At 38.0% G+C, this 22,417-nt stretch overlaps 2 protein-coding genes across 2 annotated transcripts; one reads left to right on the forward strand and one right to left on the reverse strand.

Annotated features, from left to right (window-relative positions):
- Positions 1-1,992: 1,992 nt before the first annotated feature.
- LOC109061172 (transcriptional regulator QRICH1-like) lies at positions 1,993-10,313 on the reverse strand. The gene is made up of 12 exons (XM_042766202.1): positions 10,143-10,313; positions 8,238-8,514; positions 8,068-8,148; positions 6,764-6,901; positions 5,979-6,683; positions 5,174-5,327; positions 4,144-4,298; positions 3,929-4,047; positions 3,744-3,854; positions 3,506-3,657; positions 3,135-3,225; positions 1,993-3,008 (listed from the first exon to the last, which is right to left on the reverse strand). The coding sequence occupies exons 2-12, from the start codon at positions 8,484-8,486 to the stop codon at positions 2,822-2,824; spliced, it is 2,142 nt and encodes a 713-aa protein (XP_042622136.1). The 5' UTR covers positions 8,487-8,514; positions 10,143-10,313; the 3' UTR covers positions 1,993-2,821.
- A 2,368-nt stretch (positions 10,314-12,681) lies between these two features.
- LOC122146591 (proline-rich transmembrane protein 4-like) lies at positions 12,682-16,912 on the forward strand. Its single transcript, XM_042766203.1, has 4 exons — positions 12,682-12,921; positions 13,719-14,608; positions 14,751-14,867; positions 14,965-16,912. Exons 2-4 carry the CDS (start codon positions 13,768-13,770, stop codon positions 16,605-16,607), a joined length of 2,601 nt encoding a protein of 866 aa, XP_042622137.1. The 5' UTR covers positions 12,682-12,921; positions 13,719-13,767; the 3' UTR covers positions 16,608-16,912.
- Positions 16,913-22,417: the final 5,505 nt, after the last annotated feature.

Genomic DNA, 22,417 nt, shown 5'->3' on the forward strand with positions numbered 1-22,417 from the left:
AGACCCCTTTAAAAAGCATGAATAATGAGAAACGATACATGTTGTTTGTATATAGGCTACATTTTGTATACATCCAAAACCCTTTATATACTAAAACACATAATACTATATATAAAAACTCTTCTAGAGATGAAAGCTTATTTAGAACCGGTACCATGTTTTTATGACTCTCATGAGATGGTTCTTTTTTGTGAATCAGAACACCGCGACCAGTAGTTTTCTATCAAATTACTCTTTTGAATTGATTTTGGTGAGTCAAAAGATTTTGTGAATAAAATATGTAAAATATGTAACCATGTTTTTGTTTGTTTTGCTTTTATCTCTATATTTAATATATATATTTAATATCACTAAGCCTTTTATTTGGAATTGCACTAATGTCATACATCAACTAAAATGACCTTTTCTGGTGAAAAGAAATTGCTCAAATGGTAAAATGTGTTTGCAGATTGCATCTTATCTCGATTTAAGTTTGACTTAAGCGTCCAAAATATTTTTTTACGTAGCTATATCAAATATATTTATGACCAACCTGTCATATTTTAAATAACATTTAAGAACTTGGTTTAGCCTACTCTACATTATTATTATTATTATTATTACAAACTGATCTGAGGAATGATCCATGCATTGAAAACTGTTCAATTAATGAATCAAAACCGTACAGCGTGACCAGTAATTCGATTCCCGTACTTTTAGCTGATTTGGCTGAATTCAATATACAGTTGATCACGCTGACCAATTATAAGTGTTCATTCACGATCATCTTTTTAGTGTCTACTTGATTACTCCGCTTTAGCTGTGATTCTCGTATTTTAATCGGACATATACGCCAGTGAGTAATGTAAAATACCGTCGTCTTTCCTATTGGGTGTCGCTCTTGAAATTCGCTTTTCATTTGCATAAAGTTGAAGGATTCTAACTAAATCCTTGCATTAACTTTGTCGCGTCGCTGGCCCATTCGGTCGCTGTCGCTCGTGTCGCCGGAAATCGCCAGCTCTCCATTGAAATGAATGGGATCGTGTCGCTTCGTCGTTGCGTCTCGCTTTAGTTTGAACGGGACTTAACTGTGCCCTGTATTTCTTATTATTATAAAATGTTACTAGATTTAATTATATATAATGTAACATTATATTTTTATTCATGTAAAAGAAGGCACTTAAGCATACTATGACCAGGGACTATGTGTGTTTTATGTGTGAAAAACCAGTGCACATGGCTCTTGCTTTGACCTGCACTGAGACCACAGATATGCTCACTGGAACAAATTAGCACCACAGGTATGATAAACAATAAGTGTTGTAGCATAGGTTCCTTGAAATATGAACCTACACTACTGTACAGAAGTTTGGGGTCGGTAAGATTTATGGTGTTGAAAGAAGTCTCTTATACTCACCAAGGCTGCGTTATTTTATTTAAAAATACAATAAAAACATGAATATTGTGAAATATTACTACAATTTAAAATAACTGTTTTCTGTTTTAATATATTCTAAAATGTCATTTATTCCTGTGATGGCAAAGCTGAATTTTCAGCATCATTACTCCAGTCTTCAGTGTCACATGATCCTTCAGAAATCATTCTAACATGATGATTTGCTGCTCAAGAAACATATCTTAGTATTTGCAATGCTGAAAACAGTTGTGCTGCTTAATATTGTTGTGGAAACTGTAATCCTTTTTTTTTTATTCTTAGATGAATAGAACGTTCAAAATAACAGAATTTATTTTAAATAGATATCTTTTATGAAAAATAAAAAACTTTACTGTTTCTTTTGATCAATTGAATGCATTTCTTCAAAAAATAAATAAAATATTGCTAGCTCCAAACTTTAAAACAATACTGTATTTCCATATTAAACATATTTTTGATGAACACTTGCTAAACCACAGATTTTATATATATATATATATATATTCATATCAATAATAGTATTTTAATGAAGATGAAAATTCTCATTGACATTCTCAATTCAATAATGCAAGTAATAATACTTTTGTGAACTACTTACATAGAAATTTATTCTGTTTCTGTGTCATGAAGCCCGTGCGTGTTTGTGTGACAAAACTGCCCAGAGACTGCAGAAAGGGTCAAAGATGACACATACAGGTAAATCACTGTACAAAAAGGCATGTTTGAAAACAGGCTTCAATTCTCCAGCACCACTATAATATCAATACATATCGGGTTATCATAGATGCATGTATATATATACATATAAAAAAAAAATAAAAACAGAACCAAAAAGTCTTTATGTATAATACACTCCTCAGGTGTGTGAACTCTGCTACTGCAAGCTCCTGGGGGTGAGAGGGGGTTGCGTTAGGTGTTACAAATGGATGAATCCATGTTTTCAAATGTGTTTATACCTGACCATCACATGGTGTTCCAGTCCACTGCCAATAATCACTTAAGTTTAGTATGCAGTCTTAAAAACCACTAGATCCTTACAGTTCAGCACTTACTTAAAGAAAAGGGGACAGTGGGAAGAAGGATGGAGCATAACATACATGGCAGAAAGAGAAAATGCACACATCAAGAGATCCGGGCAAATACATCTCAATGGTCATTAGAGAAAGAAACAGAAATAGTTCCTGTATCTAAAACAAAACAAGGCTTTTATATATGTCCAGTTCACTGAAAACCTCTCTTGAACCTCTTCACTCTCTTTTTAATCATGGATGAAATAGAACGAGACTCTGCAGAGGCAATTTGTTTCAGTCTCTTTGAGAAAAGAGAGGATGATGGCATGACGACGCGCTGGAGAAAGCCACTCTCTCTTATTCCATCTTGCTTTCTTTTGCTTGCCCTTGTCTTCTCTCAGTGTACATTGGCCTGCGTGATTGAGATAATCTCCTGGATTTCCCGCACCATCATGATGCGTGTTAGCATGTGCTCCAGTTGCTCGCTCGTGATTGGCTGAGTGGAGTACCAAATAGGGCTGTTTGGTGCCACAACAGGTTCTGTCATCAAATAATACTCATCACTACCACCCTCAGCATTATGACTGAAGAAAAAAAAAAAAAGAAAAATGAGGAAAAGAAAAGGAATCATTTAAATGTATAATTTATTATTATTTTTTTTTTAATGGAGCTAGCTATTGCACTAGCATATGACAAAATCAGTGGCTTACCATTTGAAGAGGTAAAAGTCATAGAGCTTGATAGGACAACGCAGCGGGTTCTCTGGGTCCTCAGCCTGTTCTGCGTACATGTCATCTGTCACTACAACAATAACAGATGTCATTTATGCCTTCCCACAATTTTTGACCAATGAATTTATTACTTTTACGTGTCTTTCTATAACTCTTCCCTTCACTTGTTTATGGCAAAATCACAATTGGAGAGCATCGGTCTGCAAGAGATTTTTTTTAAAAACAATTAAAAAACAAACAAACAAAAAAAAAACTTACTGAGCCCAAACTTTTGAAAGGTATTGTACACAATACATAAGGATAAAGTTTATATTTGTATTGTTATATGCGACCACATCCAGCCTCCTAACCTTTCTGTCCAACATTGTGTGGCCCAACTCCTTTCAGGTAGCGGATGCTGGTGCTCTTGTCTTTAGGGTTGGTGGGGTTCTTCTTGGTGTGTCTGAGCACTTTGGAAAAGGCCACTTTCATATGTTGCTCCACTGTGGTCAAGTGGAAGTACCTATGCAGAAACAACATTATATTATTATAACCCCTGAGCACTCTTTGCCATCGTCCTTAAAGAACTGAGAAGAGAAGGAGACTCACTTGGTGTTGAAGTACATCAGTGTAGTAAGGAGAGTGGATGGAGAATGAGCTCCCACATCCTCACACACCCACACAACATCCCCTCTCACACAACACTTGATAATATATACCCTCAAAAACAAAAACAAAAAAAACAAAAACCACAAAAAACAAAAAAAGAACATCAAAAAAAAACACACACAAACTTACCAAGAGGGTGAACACTGGGCCTCCACTCTTCAAGAATTTTGTGTAAACACTGACAGAACCGGCTGTAGTACTGATCAGAGAAGATGTCGTCTACTCTGCCGTTCTCAAACATGTACTACACAAAATTAAAAAAAAGAGAAGGAAATCAGCTTATGCATACTAATGATTCAGCATAATCAGCAGAAACTAAAATATTACAAATAGTACATACTTTCTGTATACATAAAAATACATAGTATAGTGAATCGGGTTCAAATGGCTCCCCCTCCAGCCCACGAGCCTCTTGGGTCATCAGAGACAGAGCCAAGTTTAGTTCACCCACTGAACTTGACACAAGATCATCCTGGAAGCGCAGCGGCTGTCGACCTGCAGAGACAGATATTCATTTTGCTGCCAATAATCATCACTAGATGCTTAATAAAAACACAGTTCACAGTTTTGACCATGGATTCTACATGGTTAAGGAAATTAAATTTAATACCTTTTAAGACTTAAATAAAATACATGTAAGCAATTAAAAAATAAAGAAAAAAAGTACAAATATTTATTATCAAATATCACAAAAATACAGTAAAACAGCAATATTGAGAAATAATATTACAATCTAAAATAACCTTTAATTTGTTTTAATGTGATTTATTCTTGATTGTTCATTTCATTAAAAAAAAAAAAAAAAAAAAAAAAAAAAAACTGACCAGAAACATGAAGAAATGTTTTCTACTTAATAGTTTTTAAGCTGAATGAATTCATGAAAAGAACTGTATCATTCATTATTATGTGAAGCAAACAACATGTCATTTTTTCTATAATATTCAATATATTTAAAGAAATAACTGTATGATTGAACTATTGATAGAGATACCGGAGTATCACTTTAATACTAAAACTGACAAATAAATATAACAGTACCAGCTACTAACTCAATTCCGTACCCAAGTGCTGATGAGTACCTGCTTTTGAATGCTTACATGTGTAAGTGCACACATGATTGAGAAATGCATGAAGGCTATTACTTTGTTTATATCAATATTTAACACATTAAATTACTGCCTGTGTACCAAAGCTATTAGTTTTTCCTTCTCTTTTTTTATTGTGTTTGCTATTAGTTTTGGCTGTTGTATTGAATCTGGAATCAAGAATCATACAATTTCACTCATATTGCTATCGCCTACTAAAATTCTAACATTCCTAGATTCAGTGACGGTATGAAGACAGAGGTAAAGATGAAAAAAATAACTCACGTCCAATAGGTGCCAGCTTATTTTGTTCATTCTTGTCCAGCTCAGCATTTTTGCGCTGTACCCAGAGCCTCCACACCTCCAACCCTTCCTCAGGCTTCAGTGTGTTGGGGAGGACCAGCTCTGGAGGAGGTTCCAACTGTGGTTCCGCCTCAGTCTGCGCCGGAAACACAGAACACCATCAGTGCCACATTATATTGATATGCATAAGTGATGTGCATTTTTCATTCTGATTAAATGCACGTCACCTACTGAAGAAATGCAAAATTACTTGAGACAGCCTGTGAGCTATAAATACTTAAAGGGGTGGTTGATTATGATTTCACTTTTTTAAATTTAATTAGTATGTAATATTGCTGTTAGAGCCTAAACAGCGTCTGCAAAGTTACGACGCTCAACGTTCAACGCAAAGTGAGATATTTTCTTTTAAAGAAATCGCTTTTTAAGGACTTCAAAAAAAGGCTGGTAGAGACTACGACGAGCTTCCTCCCGGGTTTGACATCACTAACACTGATGTTTACATAAACCCTGTCCCCAGGAACATGCAACTACCCATGATGGGAAGGTGCGTGACGTTTCCGGACAACGTGCACTGGGGGTCAGCGAATCACAACACAGTGGGCCAGCTAACCAATCTGAACCAGAAACAGCGGTGTAGAATAAAAGGTAAAATATGTGTACATAATGTGTTTTTTTTTTAAATAAAGCATGAACACATGTTACACTGTACCCCATAAACAAAATCAAGAAAAATGATGATCAACCACCCCTTTAAGCATGCAGGATTTGTTCTAGAATATGTGTTTACCTGCAGGTGGAGCTGTTGTTCCTGAGCCTCTCCATCCTGTATGTGTTGATGCTGTTGCTGTGGATCCCATATGTGCAGGGCCTGCGTCGTCCCAGAGTAAGCGCCCCCTACAGTCTGCACTGCTACAGGGATGTGAATATTTCCATTCATAAACTGCGCTGGGAACAGCGAATGTACAACTTCTTCCTGAGTGGCCACTCCTGAGCCAGATACCGGCACGGCAGCCTGAGACGCTCCGATTACCATCTTGTCTTTGTCTTTATCGGTAGGCGAAGCCTGTACCTGCACGGTGCTGTAGGCCTCCTGTGGGATGGCGATGTGGGCCACACCTTGCTGCTGTGGGGCTGAGTACACAGGTATGGTCCAGGTCTCACCGGCTGGGCCCGTGATGGTACCAGTGGCACTGTAGAGATGTGTGCTATCAACGGTCAGCAGGTCTGGTCGAAGTGACAAGTAGCCCTGCTGTTGGCCCTGTGGGATGGCCAATACAGTAGCCAGCTGCTGCCCTTGAGGAAGCGAGTAGGACACAACTGTCGGGACATCCACCTTTCGTTTCTTCGCGGGCTGGAGGACAGTGGGTGAGGCTCCAGGTCGTCTCTCCACCTCCCTGGGGGAGCCCTGCTGCTGAGGAGGGGACAGAGCCTCCACAGTCTGGATTTGAATCTGCTGACCTCCGGCAACTGCTGCAACCAGCTGGGCTTGGATCTGAGAGACGTACCCACGAGTTACATTATAAATCTAACATGCATAAGCTGAAAAGCTGATGATGTATTGGCATGCATTACCTGTTGTTGTTGCTCCTCTGTGAGTTCTCCCTGTTGTACCAGCTGTGTAGTGGTAACTCCCTGTAGCTGCTGTTGGGTGGGAGAGGCCACCTGAAGTACCTGGCCAACCGTCTGACCCTGCTCCCCCTGGATCTGCACCTGCCAATGAGGGGATTGAGAGGTATTTAGAGCAAAAAGATGTCCCGCTAGCCTGGAGTAAGTTCTCAATCATGTTTTGCCATGTATGCCACCATTTTCCTGCAAAATAGTATTTATGAATATGTAAAAATTGCAGGTTGGTGCATATGCTCTTAATGTGAATTAATGAACAAAAAACTTTGGGGGAAAAAATCCGATATGCTGATTTAGGCCTGGCTTCACAGACAGGACTTAGAAAATACCAGGATTAGGCCTTAGTGAAATTAGGACAATTAAGTATTTTCATAAATGTGCCTTAGAAAAAAAAAAAACCTTACTGGTGTGCATCTTGATAGAAATCAATGGGAATGACATATTTTAAGATATGTCAGTGCAAGTTGCTTTCAGTTAAGACATGCATTTCAGTCTAGGACTAGGGCTTAAGCCTTGTCTGTGAAATCGGGCAATAGTGTTTAAATAACATTTCTTATTAATTTTTAAAACAGTTGTTGTGCTTATTATTTTTGTGGAAACTTGATCATTTTTCTCAAGATTCTTTAATGAATATGTAGTTCAAAAGAATAGCATTTATTTAAAATAAGAACATTTTACATTATAAATGTGTTCACTGACACGTTTGGTTAATTTAGCGCATCCTTGATGAATTTCTTCTTTTTCAAAAAAAAAAAAACATCTTACATTTAAAAATAGAATAAAAATACTTTTTTAAATGTTATTTGTTTCCTTCTAAAAAAAAAAAGACATGGCAAAACGTTGCCAGCATCTTCCTGGGAAAAGTGCTATGGTCACACTGCAATCGAGATGCCTACAAATTCTAATATTATTCTTATAATGTAAGCAGCTCCAGAGCAATCATATGTCAAACTAGTTTCAGGACAGATACATTTTGAAATATCTTTAGAGTAACTGATTTTTCTGTGATGAACAGATATTACAATGAGAAAGCAGACATTCTACCAGCAGGCTAAATAATCAACACGACTGGCAGCACCAGCCATCATGTCTGAAACCATGATCTACACTGTAACAAAATATGAAAGGTTAAATTTACACTCCCTCCACAGGAAAAAAATGCCCCTGGCAGTGTGAAGCTTTTCATTATTCCCAGTATTTAATTGCCCTGTAGATAAGACACACAAAAACAGAATCAAAAGACAGAGTCAAACCTGTACTTGGATCTGCTGTTCAGATGCTTGATGCACAGCTGCAGCCAGCTGGGGGGAGATCTGTGTAGACGTCACCTGCACCTGCGCAGAGTTGAAGAAGAAATGTGACAACTAGTTTTTGCTTTTTAAATCATAGCTAAAACAACAATGAAAAGTGATTCTTTTCCTACCGGACATGCCAGCTCCAGCAATGATCCTGCCACCTCTGTGCTGTCCGTGTAGATGCAGTTGGCACCTTGCTGGTACACCATAGTGGTGGTGGTGCCGCTGGTCTGCTGACTGAACTCCTGCAGCACCTCCGGGCCTTTAGAGGCCAGCGACTCCAGAAACTCTTTCATGCGGTGCTGAGGTATAGTGCGCGCCTTCTGCCTCACATACTCGTCGAACGAGATCGCACCGCCTTCAATGGACTCATTCATGACAGGTCAATCCACCCTGCACAGGAGCCTGGATCACAAATGATATTAACACACTTCCAGTCAAAATTTTACAAACTGAATTTATGTTTCACTTTAAACTAAAGGCATATGCTTAAAATTAGTCTTATGGACCCTTTTCACATTTCTGGAGCTCTCAAAAGTCGTCAATGCTGATGAACAGAAACTACAACAAATGTAATTTTTGGCATTCCCGTTTGCTCCAACCGCAAAAGAAAGTATGTGCAATAACATTTCTATGATTTTACAAAAGATAAAAAAATACAGAGAGATTAATTTTGATGGTCAGAAGAGAAAAGATGATCAATTTGATATCACTCCCTCACTCACACAGCAGCGTTAACTAGTTCTCTGTAATTTAATGCCAAGGTAATACAACAAAAGGCATAGTTTTATAACTGTAGATTACATTAAAAAACTTTTTTTTTCTTTTTTTATTAAAAGTAATGTAAAAAACTACTAGATTTACAATGTTAATAACTGTGGAAAGATGTAACATCAGTCTGTGAAAAGGGTCCTTATACAAATATTTCACTATTATTCTATGGAATATTATAGTCATAATGGACATATTTTGACAGGTAATGTGTTTACATTATTTATGTACAATCAAACTGTAAATCACATAAGACTCATCTAGACTAACAGTTCACATCCATTTACATTAACAAAACCAAAATCTTATGCACTCAAGGGCAGTGAACCTGAAAAAGAGTAATAAGATATTTTCCATCACTGCTAGCTCTAAGCTGGCATATGAGGCATTCAATACAATCTCTGCACAATGCAGATCAGATTTCCTTTTAGAAGAGTTACAGCAGCAGCCAATACAACCATAAATATGTGAAATCTGCATGCATCTGTGCGCAGTTTAGATAGCACTGGATAAACTGGAGGCAAAAGGTGTGTCATGTGATTGAGTAATGAGGAAGAACTCTCTGTATAAAGCATTTTCAGACAGAAACAACCCCTACACACTGCTGTACTTTGGACCCCTCGAGCAAAATAAATGAGTTGCACTCAGGTTGTTCTTAAATCACAAAGCCAACCTCACTCTAAAAGATCAAACACAGCTCTTTTTTAATTAACACACATCAACAATGCTTATGATTGTATGTGAATGTAAACTAGCTCTGCTTATGGTCAATCACACGCTGGACCACTCAATGCTTTTGCATCGAAAACATGCTAGCAACAATGCTAACTCGCTAACCTTTGTCAAATGAAACTTCAAAACCCACACAAAAAGGTGGAAGGACCTGAATTACGATGCTAAACACATGCCGCTATGGCACGCCGCTGTGTGACATTAGCCATTATTCCCGGAGTAAATGTGGAAACGCGCGCGCAGCCGTCTAGCTAAAGTGAGCTCGCATGCTAATCTCCCCATGCTACCTTAAATAAAAACCAAAGCAATTTCCGCCAAAACACGCCGTTCAAAAAACAAAAACCCCACTAAAGCTCAACTAAAGCTGGCCGTGCACATGTAAAGTCCGTTTGCTTTGCTATATCCCGTTATTTTTGCACTCAAACACATTTAACAATATTTAAGAGCGATTTGTGACGTGTGCTTATTCTGCTACACACATAAATGAAACGGTTTAAACCCCGCTGCGGCCAGGTGCAAGCATGTCCTACCGTATTAAAAAACACACAAACGCGCTGCTTGGACGGCTTGGATGGCTGTAAATGTTATTTTTTAATGATAGTGTTTGCGATAGAGCTGACGGAAGTAGGCCTGCTGTGACAGCGCTAGACCCCGGGCTGTCCAGCTCGTGAAGGCGGGGACGGATTCGCAGCTCCCCCTTCCGGCTCCACTGCTGCCGCAAGCACGTTCACTGCCATGAACGCGGAGCACAGTGTTGCCAGATTTTGCCATATTGCGAAAAAAAAAATAATCCCCTTAAAATTTATTTCGTATGCATTATTAATGATATTTTTGAAATAATAAAACTCCAGGCTTGTAGGATAAAAGTGAGAATTTCACGGAGTACATTAATATATGCTTATTAATGAGTAACACGAGCGTAAACAGAAAAACAGGTAGACAATTTGATGAACAAAAGAATAAAATAATAATAATTATAATAATCACACTATAATAAACCATGAATAAGTAGCAAAGTGAAAATGCAATAGCCTATTTGATTTAAAAATTATAAAAAATGTTGATTATAGACCCAAATGAATAATAAAATAAACGTTTTTTTTAACCTTTAGATTATCAAATTGCTGAATATTTATCAACAGCATCAAAATTCAATGCTTAATTGATTTACCAATTTTCCCACTTAATCTATTTCTTAGTTTAATTTTATTTATTATTATTGTGGTGGTGATATTTATTTTGGTTTGGTCCCTTTATCATACAATACCCCCATAATTTCATATATATATATATATATATATATATATATAATATAGAAGATAATAGATATATATATATATATATATATATATATAGAATTTTTTTTTTTTTTTTTTTTTTTTACACCAAAATAAAAACCCGCCATTGTATTTTTGGAAATAAGTCCGAAAATGCAACAAGCGACATATTTATAATCAACTATAATCAAACCCCGCTTATAATTAGCGGACATGGCAACACTGGCGGAGTCAGTCAGCAGCTTGCACGGGTGCGCGCACTCGCTGTTTATTTATGGTTTTACAGTAACAAAGTACAGACCTACTACGTTGCCCATTGATATGCTGTTGGTATAACTTCCCATGCTCTCTGTGGAACAACTGCTTGTGATTTCATTGAAAAATACTTTTTTTTTTTTTAATTTTAATGAGAGTAAGTTGTTCAAGAAATATAGGCTATAGAAAAGAATGACAGCAAAATCCTTTTAAACGCATTTAATGTATTTTAGATACGTTGCGTATAATTATGTACGTAACAAAGCGAGATGAAATCATTCTGTATATGTAATTTCAGCGTGCTTGTGCCTTTAAGCGAAGCTTTATTCACTCCAGTCCGCCTTAAAGCGCTAAGCATGTGTCTGTGAGGGCCTCCCCCTGCTCGCCCTGCAAAAGGCTGCCTGACTGAGCTCTTAAGGTGGACCAAGTGAGATGTGCTGTATATCACTTAATCATATGACTGTTATGAGTTCAGAAAGAGTTAACTCCCACGGTCTCTCTCTTAACCCCAGAATGACCCTGTCCTATAATTCTGATAAACATATAGCTCTTCACAATCCATTTAATAATTTACATAATAGGAGTCCAATCATCTCAGCAGAGCACATTTGTAAATATCAGAAAATCCAACTAAGGATCCAACTAAATGTTTTAAATTAAGATTTAATGTTCACTCAAACACATGCCAAACCACTTTTTTGTAGAAACCATTTTTATTTTAATTTAGATCAGCCCTTTAGAACTCCAGTATTCAGCTGGTTAAAAAAAAAACAACACTAAAATTTCAGACTAACAAAGGGAATTAATAAATATCTTTGAAAGCATAACTCCAACAACAGAGCTGGCCAAATATATTAATATAATTTGCATAGAACTTCTTTAAAGACCTATAAAACATTAATTTACTCATGGCATTATTTATACTTTAGTATGTTTTTTCAATACAATATTACATAAAATAATGTACACGAATTATGTACTAAAAAAACCACCATTACTTAATGGTACATAATGTTTTTAAATGTCTGAAATAGGTAATATCCCCCATTTCTGTGTGTTTTTATGTGTGGGAGCGTTTGACATACATTCAAATAAGATCTGGTTAAATCCATCATGTTGTCTCTGCTGTGAGTAACTATGTTAAGCCCTACATGGCAGGTTTGTACCAAGAACCAAGTAAGGTGTAGATATAGCCTTACATGGTTTTGAAAAAGACAGAATTACTGTATCAAATCAGAAAAACAGATGTTTGAGAAAATAATTTTCACATTACGTCAACTGTGTGATGGGATTTTTCTTGTTCAATTAGCCCTCCGTATGCTTTGTTATGTTATGCAGGAACAGACTGGTTCAGTGAACTAATGGTCTTACTGAAATCCTTTTATAATGAAGAGATTACCTTTACACATCTGTGGTACCAGAAAGTAACAGATACACAAAATAGAGAGAGGAAATATTTTTGAAGACTACAAATCTTTTATGACCCTGACATATTTCATTCTACACTAATGTTTCAAAGATCCTGGATTTTGTCAACTGTTGTTGTTTGGATTGGGATCAGAACCCTGAGACATAAGTCCAGCAGGACATCAACCAGATGGCAGAAAGATTACAGTGAAACATCAGGTGGGCTGCACTCTAAGCATCAGCACAAAGATGCAGCAGTCAAGAAGACAACATTCAATGAAGATCACACCAGCAGGGAAATGATTAACTTTTGAGAAATACTCAGGAAAAACTGTGACATTCACTTTCCGGCTGACCTCAGGAACTTCAGGTAAGTGTTCAAAGGGTTGCATGAGGAGTATTTGGGTTTCTGTTTCAAACCTAACAAATCAGTTAGTTAGGTATAGACAAGGTAGTTCACCAACAGTAGGCTGCGAGGTAGACATTTACATTTAATATTTTGTGTATAAAAAAACAGTAGAGATTAAATGTGACTGGTAAATATATATATAAAAAAAAAATACATATACACACATATACACACACACACACACACACACACATACACACACAAACACACACACACACACACACACACACACACACACACGCTTACTTTCTGTCACCGGAACTATACATGCAATTTTCATAGATATTTTGTAAGTGAAGTTCAATAACAGCCTATTTAATCTATGTAAATTATTTAAATTACTGGTTCATCACCTCTTCTTAGCAAGTCACATGCTGTTCACCCAAAAACGCTAGAATACAAAAAAGAAAAATGTTTTGCATATGTTATACAAACCAATCAAAAGTTATTGTACAATTCAGTTATTTACATTGTAAAACTGGATGAACTGACAGATTGTACAGTGCAGAAGCTGTAAGAAGATAAATAGAAAATATAAAAAAAATAAAAAAGTGATAATGCGTAGGTACTTTAGTCGCTGCTTTGGGACCTGAATTTTTTACCTTTTAACCTTCTTGATACTGTCACTATTTTCATATTCTGTATAAATATCCTGTGCATTCATCCTGGTTTTGATTTGGGAAATGTTATTTACTTTCACAAGTGTAGCTTCTAAAAGTCTTTATAATCCATGTATATCCTGTTCTGTCACCATTTAGCTCCTGGCACTGTTTTTACTCGACAGACTTTGGAAATTATCGGGACAGAATGGTTTGGCTTCTCACTCTGATTTTAGGACTGCCTCTTAAGCAACCTGTCACTTCTCTTGGCTCCATCTCAGCACAACCCTTAAGCCACAACAACCTGAGCATCCAGGCAACTGATGGCTTTCAAAAAACTCTCCCTGCATCACATAACGCAAGCTTGATTGAGGAAGGAGGTGACAATAGATTTACCAAGGACTTGGTTTTACCCCTTCTGCCTAACTTTAGCATAAATGAGGGCTCTGGGGAAGGAATTGGACTTCAGCAGAGCCTTGAGGTTATGATGCCCTCTACTGGTCCACTGGAGATGGACATGTTAATTCCAGACAGAGCAAAGAAACAAGATTTTGACATGCAAGAGTTATATGCTCACCCTGTCCCTCCAGTTCCAAAAAAACGAACTCAGAATATTGATGAAGATGATCAAGATTTAATTTTAGCAAACAATAACAGTTCTTCTGATCAAGCTACTTCCACAATGGCTGTTCAGTTGACTACACACATAAATAACAATGAGAGATTGAACAAAGACCAAACTTTGTTGGCAACCATCGAATTAATTACAGAGACAAACACTACAGGAAAATCTCCAGTCGATATGCATTTAGAGACATTTAATACCGATATAGATGTGAACAGCAAAGAAGACATGAAGGCTTCTCAATATATGAAGTATGTTGCATCCACACAGAAGTTAAGCTCCATCACAAAGCCTGAAATGTTGGGACACAATGGCACCCTTGTCACGCAGTCTGGCCCCATTCAAGGGTTCTTTGATCTCACGGTGGGAGAGGAGCATTATGTCACCAACCATCCGCCTGCAGCCACACCTCCATTACAGACTGGTTAGTATTTATCTGAGAGATTTATTCTGTTAAACAGTGGTGATGTTTTTTGAATAACCACTGCAGTGTCAGTTCTGAAAATAAAGAGCAAGAAAGTCAGCAAATCAAGGAAATAAACACTGATTTTTCTTATGAATTTCAGGTAAGGAAAAACATGAAGAGACTACATCTGATTTACCTGTGGAGTTATCATTCACAACTCCATCTGTTTTACGGGCAAAAATCAAAGTCACAGATAGAGATTACTCAAAAAACAAAGGTAATCATTAATAATGTAATTTTTATGTCAACTTTTACACTCTATTATTAGAATGAAAATAGTGTTTTAACTAAAATGCTCTCCATTTTCATTATAGATGATGAAAAGCCAAAATGGTTTGGAAGTTTGTTTGGACTACTAACAGAGAGCAACCTATCTGATGGCATAGGTACATGCATACTAGGCCCATGTGTAATCTCCACCGGTGGCAATGTGACCCAGCTACAGTGGGAGGACTTAAAACGGACATTAACCTTTGCTTGGGAGCTACATGTGTATGGCTCAGCTGTACTATTTCTGTTGGTGGTGGTAGCTGCAACATTCGGAGTGATTGGTGGGGCTAATTTGTTCCAACCGTTTTGCAAGGCCTTCACCCTTGCTAACATCCTGCTTCTGCTAGCAGGTCTGCTTCGATTTGTACAGCTCATAACTGACCCATATGGTACCAGAAACATTCTGCCTCGCCCTGCCCTCATTGCTTTGTATAACTTACCTGTTCCCTTAATGCTCTGGGCCCAAGCCACATTGGCAGTTTTTGCTCTGAGAGAAGAAACATCAGCTCAGAGGCTCTCGGTGACTGGGGAGCTGGCAGCACTGCACTGTACCTCTCTCATGTTGGCTGACCTGCTTTCCAAAACCTTGTCGCCAGCACTGCCATTGATGCTACAGACACTTACTATTTGTTGGGGGTTACCACTTTGTTTAGGAATCTTTTTCCAGTCTCTAAAGCAACTTTACCCGTCCCACAGGACCCCACTACCAAGATGGAGTGCCCCCAAGCGCTTAGAAAACAGTGTCAGGCGTGTGCTGTTGATGTGCGCCCTCCTCGGAGTGCTCTCCTGTGCTTTGCAAATCTATAGTTTTCTCTGGCTGTATGGGTTACTTGGTGACTGGCGCAGATTTGGGTGGGGTTGGTGGCTGGTGCAGCTCTCTGCACGACTGCTAGAGCTGGCCTGGATTTTCTCTCTTCTATTACTGGGATCTCAGGTGTTCTGGAGACCACAAGGAAGTAAGCAGACAGGGAAGAGAAAACCAGTGTCACGCTGGAACAAGCTGTTTGACAGGTTACCAGTGGGGCCTTGGAGGAGACCGGATAGGAACTGGGCTAAACTCTTGCCCAATAACTGGAAAGGTCACAAGCAGTCCTGTGCAAACTTCAGCCACTCAGTCATCCAAAACCAAGCAACCCCAGCAACCTCAATAATGACTGGGCATGACAATGCTGGAGTTATTGTTGGAGGTGTCCTATACAGCAGCAGTTATGACCACCGTGCCTCTCCTCTGTGGACTAGTGGCGTGGAATGGCAAGAAAATGAGTGCTTTCTCTCACTGATTGAGTTTGACTTTCACCCCCCTTCACCCGTCAACCTCCATCACAGCATTGACAATGCCCTCCATCATGCAAATTTGCTTGGTGTAGGTACCCTTTTCACCCCTTCAGCAACCTCTTGGACTCAAAATGAAGGATCAGGTGGACCACTCTGCGATAATGTTGTATCACCCACCACCCCAACTAACAAAGCCTATAGGTGGGCTTTAGATAACAGCTTGAGTCCTAACTCCCCTCAGCATCTTGGGACTGCAGTACAGCAGACTCAAGTGTCTGTGATTGAGCCTCTGGCTTCTTTAACTCCAGAGACCATTAGAAAAGTGTGGGAGAGAGATGTGGCCATCCCAAGAGTCACTGTGTATGATGACTGCACAAGCATAGCAAGTGGAGATGGCATCACTAGTCTTTGAACTAATAAGAAGTTTAGCACTTTAGCACTTTCTACTTGCAAAATGTAAATGCTTTTAAATAGACCATGGATACAATCTTACTATTCATGTAATTTGACTCTTACATTCTTATAGACTGGAGTGTAATAAATACATTAAAGATGAGTCATGTTAAAAGCGCTATCTCTGCATGTATAAATCTGTTTAATACATGTGCAATGAAACCTATGAATCCTGTTTTTACAAACTACATAAAAATAAATAAAGTAATTATTGTAACCTACTTACTCATATCAATAAAAGCACCAAATGTTCTTAATGTTCCATATCTTACCTGAATTTCTAGTGATGTTAAGTTCTATGCTGAGGCTTCAGAGCGTGTGTCTAGAAATCTTGGCAGCTTTCAGTGAAGCGAGTATCGAGGCTTGTACCACTTTAGAGCAATGACGTTATTGATGACGTCCAAAGCCTTGCTTGGCCTGACTGGCTCAGGAAGGGGTTCGAATCTTATAAATTCACAACCCTATGCCCTGTTAAACCCAGCCACTTTCTAGTTTTAGACTAATATATATATATATATATATATATATATATATATATATATATATATATATATATGAATATGAAATTGCCCATCCTGATAGCCCCATTCATTCCAAGCCAATATGTTTATTACACAGTTATGTTATATTATGTTATGCATACCACTAGAAAATACACATTACATTTATATAAATAGATTAGTCTATGTGGAAATTTATTTTTTCTTCACCGTTATTTCTAAGCCTTAACTGGCGCAAAATACAGTATCAGAGATCACATCAGGGGCCATGTATAAAGCCGCTCAGAGTAGATTTTTTGTCTTAAGTGTGTCAATATTCTAAGAATATAAATTTTAAGAATAAGTGTGATTCATAAAGGTTCCTAAGTGTTAAGACTAGGTCTCAGCTCCTAAATTATTTAAGAGAGCTGGAGAGGTCTCCTAACCAGTTAGGAGTAACAAGATGGCAGCAGAGAGGAGGAGGCCGCGCAGTTTCCAACAACATAAGAATGTGTTGGAATTATATGATGACAGAGAGTTGATCAAACGATACAGGCTTGATCGTCAGGGTATTCTTTTTGTTACTGACATAGTCAGAAATTCAATAATTTCTCCCACTGTAAGAAACAATGTTTAACTGCAGAAATGAAAGTTATAATGACTAGAAAAATCTTGGCAATTGGATAAATGCAGCAATGCACCAGTGATGACTTAGGGCCATCACAGTCCACAGTTAGCAGGGTCTTAAATACCACTGTTGCTGCACTAACCACACCAGACATAGTAAGGCAGTTCATTGACTTCCCAACTGACCTTCAAACTATATGGCAAAAGCAAACAGATTTTATGAGGATTGTGGGTTTCCCTGGAGTTGTTGGAACCATCGATGGCACCCATGTACTCATCATTCCCCCAACTGTAAATGAAGAGACATACATCAATCGAAAAGGATTCCACAGCATCAATGTTCAAGTCGTATTTGATGCCAATTACAAGATCCTTGATCTTGTGCCAAAATGGGCAGGGTCAACACATGATGCTCGGGTTCTTTCCCAGAGTGGCCTCACTGGGTTATTCGAACAAAATTATGTTCGCCCTGGATGTCATCTGCTGGGAGACTCGGGTTACCCTTTAAAACACTGGCTTCTCACCCCTTACAGAAGACCTCAAGGAGAACAGCAGCTCAATTAAAACAGGTACTGTACTGGACTGAATTGTAGACAAGATACCAATTTTGTTCAATGAGTGCATTCTTGACTTATCTGACCTTTGTTCTTTTATTGTTTTTGCATCATGAAGGCACATAAAGTAACAAGAGCCGTGGTGGAGAGAGGAATTGGACAGCTGAAAAGAAGATTCCATGTCCTTCATGGAGAGATTCGACATTCACCTGAGAGTGCTTGTCGCATTATTATGGCTTGTGGCATTTTGCACAATATTTGCAAAGCTCGTAACCTCCCATTGCTTGATGATGATAATGATGACGATGAAAATGACGATCATGGTGATGATGACAGTGATCATGATTATGATGAGAATGATGACAATACCACCGAACACACATTACAAAGCATTTCGGGGAGAGCATCACTAAGGGACTGCTTTGCTAACTCACATTTTGGGTAAGCAAACTTGTAGACAATAAGTAACAATGAACTAATTTTTCCTTACACAATTATATTATACAAAGCATATGTACAATCATTGAGTATTCTTAATTCTTTTTAGTTTTAGTGCGTAATATTCATTTTGAATTTCCAGCAACTTAATTTGCAATTTGAGCTTTTTTTCTTTTAAGGGACTCAATGTCATCCACAGTGGCTGCGCCCTGTGCAAATCCAGTGTCTTGTGGGGCAAAAGGCTCATCTGGAGGACACAGGGAGATGTCCTAAAATGATACAGGAGAAGATGCATCTGATGTACCGGCTCCAGAGTTATCCACGCTACATTCACATGCAGAAAATATTAAACAGTGCAAACATGTTTATTCAATTCAATGTGGGGATTGAAATACTATAAATTTATTAAAAAGGCACATTACATGCATACATTACTACATGCATAATTTTCTTCTTACCATCTTTGTAACTCCTTCAATTTGAGAAGTGCAGGGTCTGGGGCATCTGGAATGCCACAAGTAGAGGGATTGGCCGTTCCAAGTATCCCCTCTACCAGTGGCGGACTGGGACAGTAAATCAGGCCGGGAATTTGACTCCACCCCAGGCCACCTCTGTTGCTGCAGTCACCACCACCCTATTCATGTGTCCACCAGACTGCTAAACTTTTAGGCCAACCCTGTTAGTTGATGTAACAGGTAGACTACCATACATAATATGAATGGATAAATAAATAAACCCTCAAAAACTCACTAGGAATACACCATCTATATCATCTTTCCCTGAATCCCCCTCTCTCTCACTCTGCACATATAGTTTCTCTGCAATATGAAATAAGCACTTTCAATAATCTATATTAATTGTGCAGCCATCAATTGTATGTCCCCATGATCACAGTCCTACTACTGATGATCTAATAAATCATAAAAGCACATATTGTTCTAAGAGTATAGCCAGCATGTTTAGTTTTGCTTATAGGTTAAACTTTACCTGAAGGTTCCTGCTCTGACTCAAAAGCTGAACTGTCCACCCCCTCTTGTTCCACAGCAGGAGCGCTGTTGCTTCCTTCTACACCTTCAAAATAAATAAATAAACATAGGCTACATATTGTAGGCTAGAAATGGAAAATCTAAATTTCTGGTCAAATTTGGCACTAAAAAAATTCTGTGTCCCCATATGTAAAACAGTGTGCTAGTTTGTATTATTTTTTTTAGAATAGTTTTTATATATTGTAAGTTGCTTTGGATGAAAGCGTCCATCTGCCAAATGATTACGTAAATATAAAGGCTGGAACAGTTCAACTTTTCCACGGTTCGGTTTGTTTCACGGTTTTAGAGTCACTGTTTTGGTACCGTTGTATGTGCTATGTTTATGGAAAAACTATACTTTCAAAAAAAAATATATTTTATCATATTATTAAGAATATTCTAACTACAAGCAACAGCACAAATAAATACAACAGAGTAAAGATACAAATAAAATAAACTGACTTTGAGGGTTTTTTTAGGTAGGTATAGCAGTTTTTAGGTACAGAAATTGAATAAAGTAATCAAATGTATAACAGCATTGCATTTTGGACTATAAATTAAAGATTATTCTTTATTAAAGTTACAAAAGCTATTCAATCAAGAGCAGTGAGTGATTTATTTGTTGTTGCTGTTCGATTAATATAAAGACTGTCAATTTAAAATAATGCACTGATCCAGTGTTCGTATTCGTATTGATCAAGAGTGAATGGTTTGTCCGCGTTTTTTTATTTTTTTCATTGCTGTTGTTGTAATGTCTGGGAAGCCAGAATGTTCATCCATCAACAGAAATATATTAACTGAACCCTGTTTGTTTTACGTGTTATTTATAGTAAAGCATATTACAGATGCTTTGTCAGATTTAAGTTGAACAGAGGTCCCAGCGCGTGCCGAACCGTGTGTGGTGGAGATCCGAACAGTTCGATTTTTTCAGTGAACTGTCCCACCCCAGACAGCGAGTAGTTTCGGCCCAGATCTGGCCCACATGTGGCCCGCATGGATTTCACGCGGGCCAGATGTGGGCCTGATCTTGGCCAACAATATGTTGCTGTCTGGGGTACCCCTAGTAAATATAATGTAAATGTAATTCTGACCGACTTGCTCCCTTACTGGTGAACATGGCTGGGATTTTGCATCAACTTGCTGCGTCTGTGGCCAGGGCTTTTCTCCTATTTATACGTTCCCGTGGTGGTATATGTGGTGGTGTCATTTTCACTCCGCGATTGCCTGATTCCTAGATTCATAAGTCCATCAATTAATTCGCAGTTGCATACCAGCCTATTGGACGTCAGCCTGATCGACTGCACAGCGGCAGCCGGCAGGCCAGAATGACCACCAGTCCGCCCCTGCCCTCTACTATGTTGCCAATCTCAGACAGAGGTTTACATGGAGGGCCCCCACCTGTTTGACAAGAACTCAACTGCTGACCACATGGAGACAATCATTTAATATAAAATGGTTTAATAAGCTAAAATAAAATGCACCAGTGGCTTGCATGCTTTCTTTATATGCTGCAATTTCCTTGCGTGTTGTTGCCAACACATTGTACCACCTTTTCTCACAATCCTCTGCTGAACGTCTTGTCCAAGGAAATGCTGCATTTACTGTCAGTACAATCTGTTGCCATGCGTTTTTTTTTTCACTTGCTTGTTAAAGTCGGACTGAATTTTCCTCTTATCTGTTTCTTTCTGTTTAATTGACCCTAAGAACTCAAGAAGATTTTCTTCCTTGGACCTTTTTGGTTTTCTTTTTGCATCCATTTTTTAACAATTTGCAACTTTTGTCTTTCCTTTACATATAGTCGGGGAGCCAAAGTCTCAAAAATAGGTTGAACCTGACATGGTCTGCCATACTTTTTATTTGTTTTCTTTCTGTTAACTTTGACCCTAAGAACCAATAATTGAAGGGTCTGCTCTGCAGGAAATATTGCGAAAAAAAAATTGTGGCCATTTCTAGCGTATGCACCCTTTATTTTTTTTTATCAGAAAAATGATTTTTTTCCTCAAATGCTCAGTGGGTTTGGTAGGCTGTCAATAAATGCATTCCAGATACACAGAACACATGTGCTGACAACATCCACTGAAAAAATAACTCTTAAAACACATTTCTACATGATTTTGCATCAATTTAATGCAAAAAAATTAGGCGTTTTCTCACTTTTTTCCAATATTTTCATCTTTACTTCATTGGCAATCAAACTATTCCCCCAAGTTATGACATCAGTCAAATATGTCATTCTTTTCACCAAAAACAGATATACTCATTCCACAGAAAAATCATAAAAATCCAACCAAAATCAATGGATCTGTGACGATTTCACTAATAGTTCATCAGCAGGCTCAGAACCTCAATAGAATTGAATGCTACTCTCAAAATTCCGAAAGACATGCTGGATAGGTCTGCCCCAGCGTTTTGGGAAAAGAATGGTAATATGGATAATTGTAATGATAATTAACTGAAAGGACCACGCCAGTTTTCAAACAAGTATATTTCTGATGATTCCTCATCCCAAATGTATCCCTGTAGCAGCAGCATTCATTCTCTACTAGTTTACTTAGCTAGCTTTAGCCGTTTTAGCTAATTTCTGTGGTTCCTTTAAACGGCCATAACTCCTCACAGGAATGGGGTAGAGACTTACTTTTTTTTAAA

Source organism: Cyprinus carpio, chromosome A11 (assembly GCF_018340385.1).
Source record: "Cyprinus carpio isolate SPL01 chromosome A11, ASM1834038v1, whole genome shotgun sequence".
Lineage (NCBI taxonomy): Eukaryota > Metazoa > Chordata > Actinopteri > Cypriniformes > Cyprinidae > Cyprinus > Cyprinus carpio.